The sequence below is a fragment of the Oryzias melastigma genome, linkage group LG15, assembly GCF_002922805.2.
Source record: "Oryzias melastigma strain HK-1 linkage group LG15, ASM292280v2, whole genome shotgun sequence".
NCBI classification, from domain to species: domain Eukaryota; kingdom Metazoa; phylum Chordata; class Actinopteri; order Beloniformes; family Adrianichthyidae; genus Oryzias; species Oryzias melastigma.
The window spans coordinates 5688851-5695885 of NC_050526.1; the positions used below are offsets into that span (position 1 = coordinate 5688851).

The 7035-nt window shown below is 34.0% G+C and overlaps 1 protein-coding gene across 2 annotated transcripts in view; it reads left to right on the top strand.

Annotated features, from left to right (window-relative positions):
- pibf1 (progesterone immunomodulatory binding factor 1) overlaps nt 1-7035 on the top strand; it is a 20062-nt gene that overhangs the window by 6354 nt on the left and 6673 nt on the right. For both annotated transcript variants that reach the window (XR_002921945.2, XM_024297160.2), the window contains exons 11-14: nt 1841-2006; nt 3116-3266; nt 3509-3599; nt 5231-5333. Coding sequence is in view for 1 of the 2 variants with exons in the window: in XM_024297160.2 (XP_024152928.1) it covers nt 1841-2006; nt 3116-3266; nt 3509-3599; nt 5231-5333 (511 nt within the window). In the remaining variant the exon portion in view is untranslated. The remainder of the gene's footprint in view (nt 1-1840; nt 2007-3115; nt 3267-3508; nt 3600-5230; nt 5334-7035) is intronic.

Sequence of the window (7035 nt, forward strand, 5' to 3'; positions counted from 1 at the left end):
AGATAACAAATTAGAAAAAAACGTTAGCATGTTGCTAATATAGCATAATTTCTATAAAAGATTAAAGTCCATTAATTTATTTAAAGGCTTGTTGTTAATCTACTTAGAATTTTAACTTTTGAAGAATTTCTCATTCATTTCCTATGGGGCATATTTTGCTCAATGTTTAAAAAACAATAAAGTTTATAAATACCAGAAATACAAGCAGTAATGTCCTGAACAAGCTGAACATTTTAAGATTGCTGAAATCGCTGAAAGTGTTATTGAGTTTTTGATTTCACATTTATTGTGTGAATGCTTACTAAGCATTCACACAATAAATGTGAAATCAATGTTTGTGGGTTTTTTTTTAAATAAGCAGTCCCTGGATGCCAAAATAGGAATAACTTTTATTGATTTATTGTGTGTTTTTTTTAAATTAAGTTTCTGCCTTTTATTTATATAGATCTTTAAGATGCTGAAAGAGGTCACATCCTCTTTTGGGGTACGATTTTGACATTTATCTTTAAAAAATGTGTTTCCAAAACACAGTTTTTGCTTTTAATGGCATATTTTATAGCATATACATATTAAAGATATAATGTATTCACAAAGCAGCAGCAGCAGCAGTAGTAGTGTCCCTGTCATGAGTTTACTACTGCATACCGGTCGTTTCTCTGAATCCAAACCACCAGCTGTTGGTCTTTCCATAAACCCTCACACACACACACACACACCCCTCTCCCTTGCACTCTCCCCACTGCAATCACATTCCTGTTCTGCGTCACATCACAAGCCAGAAATGACAGATGCTAGCCTCAAGCCTTTAACCCCTAACCCCATCCATGCCCCTATTTTTGGGGGGCAGAGAATCAGGGGTCTGGATATGGCTTCAGACCATTGACCTTAAATCTCTGTTCTCTTGTTTTCAAAAACGTTCTCCCAAACCTGTCGAGTCGTTTTCTTTACTTCAAGTCAAAATCACCTCTGGATAAAAACAAAAAAAAGTGTCTATGCCTCTGAATGGCAGCTGGCGTTTATAAAAGAAGGCATAAAATGTCAACCATGTGTACATGTCTGTCACCGTGAGCGCATAGCTGAGGGCTGCGCACTATGGATGATGAAATCTTATCAGGTCAGCTGTAATCGAGAGTTATTAATATTATCCAACCATCCTTCGTAGCTTGATAGAGCCTGTGCGTACATGCCTGAAAGCTGCCTGAGGAGGAGCACCCAGGCTGGAAAAAATAAAACATAAAATCACAGCTGGTACTGCAGTCAAATATGTGTTCATTTCTTAATTGGGATATTCAGGTTTAGATTTGAACTTGAAAAGTCTAAAATTAAGTGATATAGGAATAAAAAGATGAATGACACGGGAAAAAGTTAATGTAAAAAAGTACATATAGTGAGGTGCTTCTATTGTGCCGTGCTTAGCACAAACTTTGCCAAACTAAAAGATGAGTTGAGGACATTTTTTTTATTTGTTATTGTGGTTACTTTATTTGAAGTCCCGCTGACAGACATGTGAGCTTTAAACGCCAGAAAAGAAAGCGTCTCTTTTTCGTTGATGCGTGATGGTATGTGAGGAGATCAAACGGGATGAAAGGTAAGCAGTACTTAGAAGCACGGTTACTATTAAGACTTGGTTTTCCTGCTTGGTGACTCTTTGTGTCGCTGCTATTGTCAAACTCTTAGGTGCTACTTCAGACTTTTTTTTTCAAAGATTTGCTCTGCTTGAACCTCCCACACATTTCATTAAGTAGTCAAAATAACCAAAAATGTCCAAATTTCTTGTTTTTAATCTACCTTTTTAAGAATAATTTAGTGCTATTGAAAGTATAATTCTTCCACATTGTAGGTTTCGTCAGCTCCAGCTGGGCACTGATAGCCGCGTAGCAGAACTACTCAACCAGGCGAAGCTGAGCGGTTTTGAAGCTGAGCGCGCTCAGATGCTGAAGGAAGAAACGGCGAAGAGCCTGGCTCAGTGCCAGGTGGAGTGTGAGAAACAGCAGAAGAAACTGGAGGTACTCACACTAAAAGGAGCCAATTACCTGCCTGTTTTTCCAAATGTTACTGTTACTCTGGGGTGTTCATACATGATACAACACGAGGATTATTCAGCAAACTTTATTTAAAAAAATGGCACGTTTAATGGATGAAAAGATTTTTGCAAAAACAAGAGATCGATATTTTTGTTCAAGATTGCGATAAAAATTTAAGGTTCATTATGTTGATCTCGATCAAGGATGTGACGGTAAGCCGCAGGCTATCAAAATAAATATACACATATCAATTAAAAATAAATGCAGTCATTAAATGGCAAACTCCTGAATTGGTGTCATATTCCTATAAACATCTTTTATAAAACAAGTATTAAACCATGGGTTTATAAGACTATATTTATTTGTGTTAACTGTGTATTACTAAAAAATAAACTCATGCCTATAAAGAAAAGATGTTCTAATGACGGTTAAAATCTAGAGAAATACCCTGATGGTTTTAATTAATATTTATGGTAATGTGTGTTGAGTAATTTAGCGAAAAAAAGCTGCAGATGCGGAATTTGGACCCAGGTTCATACGATGAAAAAAATAGGAGAAATATTATAGGAGGATCTGCAGTCGCCAGTTAGGAGTATTTGCCACTTAATAAAAAAAAACATGTTTAAACAGGAATCAAGTGTTTCTGTTCTAACAGCATGTTGGTTTGTCACTTTAATGACTAAATAAAAAAAGAAAGTCTCTTGGCTGTTGAATTCAAAATAATTGTATGATCCACTCTAATCTGCCTTTCATAATAAGTCTGTAAATCTAGGCACTTAAAAATGAAAACTGCAATAAATTATATATGTTTTTCACACCCACATATATATATATATACATACAGTGTCTATATATATATATATATATATATATATATATATATATATATAAAACATACATAATAATTGCATATATAAAACCGCAGGTTTGTGATTAATTCATTAATTTTCTTTAATCCATTTCCGGCCCAAGTAGCTTTGAGTTTTTTTTAGCTTTTTTAAGTGAAAGTATCTAAAATTACATCAGGTGTTTTTTAACTTGAGTGCGCGGTATAGAAATCACTTTTTCACCCTCTTTCTTTTTCCCTCCAGCTTCTCACTGAGGAGTTTTACAGACTACAGACGTCGTCAGAGAAGCAGGTGGCGAAGCTTCACGCTCAGAACGCGGAGCAGGCGTCTCGGTTAGAGACGTATGAAAAGCTGGAACAGGAGCTGGACCAGGTCACCATGCAGGCTGCTGAAAGTACGTTCATGTCTGTAGCAGCCAGACACTTCTCTGTGAAGACAGAACTCCTAAAACAAGTTGACACATTTTGAACTAATTTAATTAAAGGACTTCACAATAAACTCAGATGAGGAGAATTCCTTTCTTACGAATGAAACAAATGTTCTTGTGAAATATTTTTCTGGTCCCGACTTTATTAAGAAATCAACTTTGTTTCTTTGAACAATTTGGAAATTTGTGTTTTGTATTTCGGTTGCCAGTTGAGAATGACGAGGAGGCGGAGAGGGTTTTGTTCTCGTATGGTTATGGAGCCAATGTTCCAACGACTGCCAAAAGAAGACTAAAACAAAGGTAAAGTACACAAAAATCCTCATTTTTGCTGTTATTTGTAGTAAAAAATTATGTTTACATTTTTTTCTTGTAATATTTGGGTCTACAACGTAATGAAAAGCTGGGATTTACTTGACATTTAAAGCTTTGAAAACTAAAGAGTGGTTAAAAAATAGGTAGTGTGGTCGATATCTGATTGGAAGATCGTTGGTTTGGTGCCCGCCCAAGACACTGAACCCCACGTCCATCCTGGTGGTTATAGGGTGGCATTAGAGTTCAGCAGCGGAGCCTCCATTAGTGTGTGAACGGGTGAATGGGACTGTTTCTATAAAGGCTTTCTAAGAAGATAGTAAAGCACTTTATAGTAGGGGTGTAGGAAATAATCGATTCAGCGATATATCGCGATACCTTGTTTGGCGATACTTTAAAATGTTTCAATTTTTTATTACAATGAAATACATTAAAATTCAGGTAGATTCAAAGTCTTAAAAAAGTGATAAACAATTTTGAATGAAAAAAATGGTTTATTATAATCGATCAGGAATAATACATGAAAAAAAAACATATCACATTGACTCACAAGTAGATCGCCTGAAAGGGAGTGAAAGGAAGCAAACTTATATAATCCCATCCTGGCTCGACCATACCACCTTCTCTACCTGAAGTATCAATATCCGGTTCAGGACTTAATATCAAATATTTATACTCTACAATAATGTAACTATAATAGTTTTGGGATATATCGCGATACATATCGTATCGTGAGACATGTATCGGGATCCGCATCGTATCGCCAGACTCTTGCCAATACACACCCCTACTATATAGGTTTACCATTTATTTATGTCTGAATTGTAATGTGTCACATATTCTATTAAAGTACCTGCTGCAGTAAAATATAAAGCTTAAAAGTGACATTTAATATGTAGCCCATAAATAAATATACATTTAAATGAAGGGCAGTATGGTGTAACGGTGAGTACTAACAATATTCTGTAGTTTATTTGCGTAAAGTACAGAGAAGATGACCGTACAAGAAAACGTGACAGCCAGAATAATTAATAATCTAAACCTGTTAACAGTATGATTGATGTGAAGTAAATATGTGGTGATATTTGTTCTAACTGGTCTATTTGTACTAGAGCTGTATATGAAAACAAAAATCTAATTTACCTATGCTGTTGCTATATTCTCTTTGAATTCTAGATGCTAAAAACACAAAACTGTCATGCACAAAGTCAGCATTGTAGACAGATTGTGCCTTAAGAAGGTATGACTCAAGGAACTCTCAGCTAAAGATAGTTTAGTCTAAACAAAAGAGAAAATACAAAGGAGTACCTTTGTTTTGTTTAAACATGTGTACCTCTTAAGAAAAAAATGTATTGTTGCAAAATGATTAATGTGAGTACTGGTGTTCTTTTGACTCATTTCCTCCATTTTGCAATAATTTAGTCTTTCCTTCTAAAGTTTCTGAAATCCTCTTCAATAAATTGCTGAGACATCAACTTTTCTAGAATTTGTGGTGAGGAAGTTGCATGTGCTTAATTTATGTCACCTTTAAGGTTTTAGTAAATGAAAAAAAAAGATTGATTGCATGTTCTTGTCAGTGTTGACATTTCCATCCATTCCCATACTTTTTGGCTGTGGTGCAGCGTTCACCTGGCCCGCAGGGTTTTGCAGCTGGAGAGGCAGAACACGTCACTGCGGAGAGAGCTGGAGAGGCTGCAGACGGAAATACAGCAAACGTCTGAAGAGGTGCAAACACACACACAATCCCAAAAAACACCTGTTTACTCACAATCCATTGTACATGGAAGAAAGTTTAATTTGTATAAAAATGCTTCTCTTCTAGCTATTATTGTAGACAATACAAAAAAATCACAGATTTATTAAACCGATCACAGAAATAATAAAATGCATTGATTAAAAATTTAACTAACAAAACAAACAAAGACACATCCTGGTCACATCAGATTAATTAAATATAGAGAATACTAACTACGCTCATCTAATACTTCATCCTAGATATAGTAACAAGGCACAAAAGAGTCTCCAAAAATACCCATAAGAACATGTTTTAACAGACTAGCTTGATTTGGGAAAATTGAAGTTTCATTTGACTCTCATAACAGCAGGACAGAAAGTAAACACACATTTAAATATACACTTTGAGACAAACTTATTTTAAAATGTGTAATTCTAGTCGTACTTTAAGTTTATTTGTGGTCTAGTAATAAATAAAGTCTTAAAATAGAACATTTTGGGGGAAGGATGTGTATCATACCTGAAAGAAACCTTTTTTCCTTCGAGGAATACATGCGTACTTTAAGACATAGTATTTCCAAATACCAGAGCAATATACCTACAATACAGTACTCTATTTAAGCGCTCAACCTGTTTCCCAACATCAATCTACTGTGCATCAGTTAAGAGGGTTAAGGGTTCAATTTTTATATTATTGTGCTTTCTTTTTTGTATACTTTTTAGTTTGGTTTTATATTTGTTTGAAAAGTTTTATATAGAAAGATTTGATTTGATCTGGTTTGGTTGGATTTGATTCAATTCAGTATGATACGATTGGATTTAGTTTGATTTGATTTAATTCAATATAATATTATTGGATTTGGTTTGATTTGATTTAATTCAATATGATATGGTTTGATTTAGTTTGATTTGATTACATTCAGTATGATATAAATGGATTTGGTTCGATTTGATTTAATTCGATACAATATGATGTGATTGGATTTGGTTTGATACGATTCAATATGATATGGTTGGATTTGGTTTGATTTGATTACATTCAGAATGATATAAATGTATTCGGTTCGATTTGATTTAATTTGATTCAATATTATGTGACTTGATTTGGTTTGATTTGATTCAATATAATGTTATTGGATTTGGTTTGATTTAATATGATATGGTTTGATGCGATTCAATATGGTATGATATGATTTAGTTTGATTTGATTCAATATAACATTGGATTTGGTTTGATTTGATTTGATTCAATATGATATGGTTGGATTTGGTTTGATTTGATTACATTCAGTATGATATAAATGGATTTGGTTCGATTTGATTTCATTCGATTCCATATGATGTAATTTGATTTGGTTTGATTTGATTTGATTAAATATAATGTGATTGGATTTGGTTTGATTTGATTTGATATGACATGGTTTAATTTGGTTTGATTGGATTTAATTACTTGCATCATATTTCTAAGCTTGGGAATGCTGTAGTCTATCCGAGTTACCGTCAGGTGAGCACAGTGTTCTACCAAGATATCTCACCAGTTTGTTGCAGAACCATTTATACTCAGAAAAAGTTTTTTTAAATTTAAAGATTTATTCTGTCTAAAAAAGACAGTAAATCACAACTTATTTTAAGAAATCTTATCAAGGCAAATTTTACTATTTCCAGTGGCAATGACAAAATCTGTCTTGTAGAAG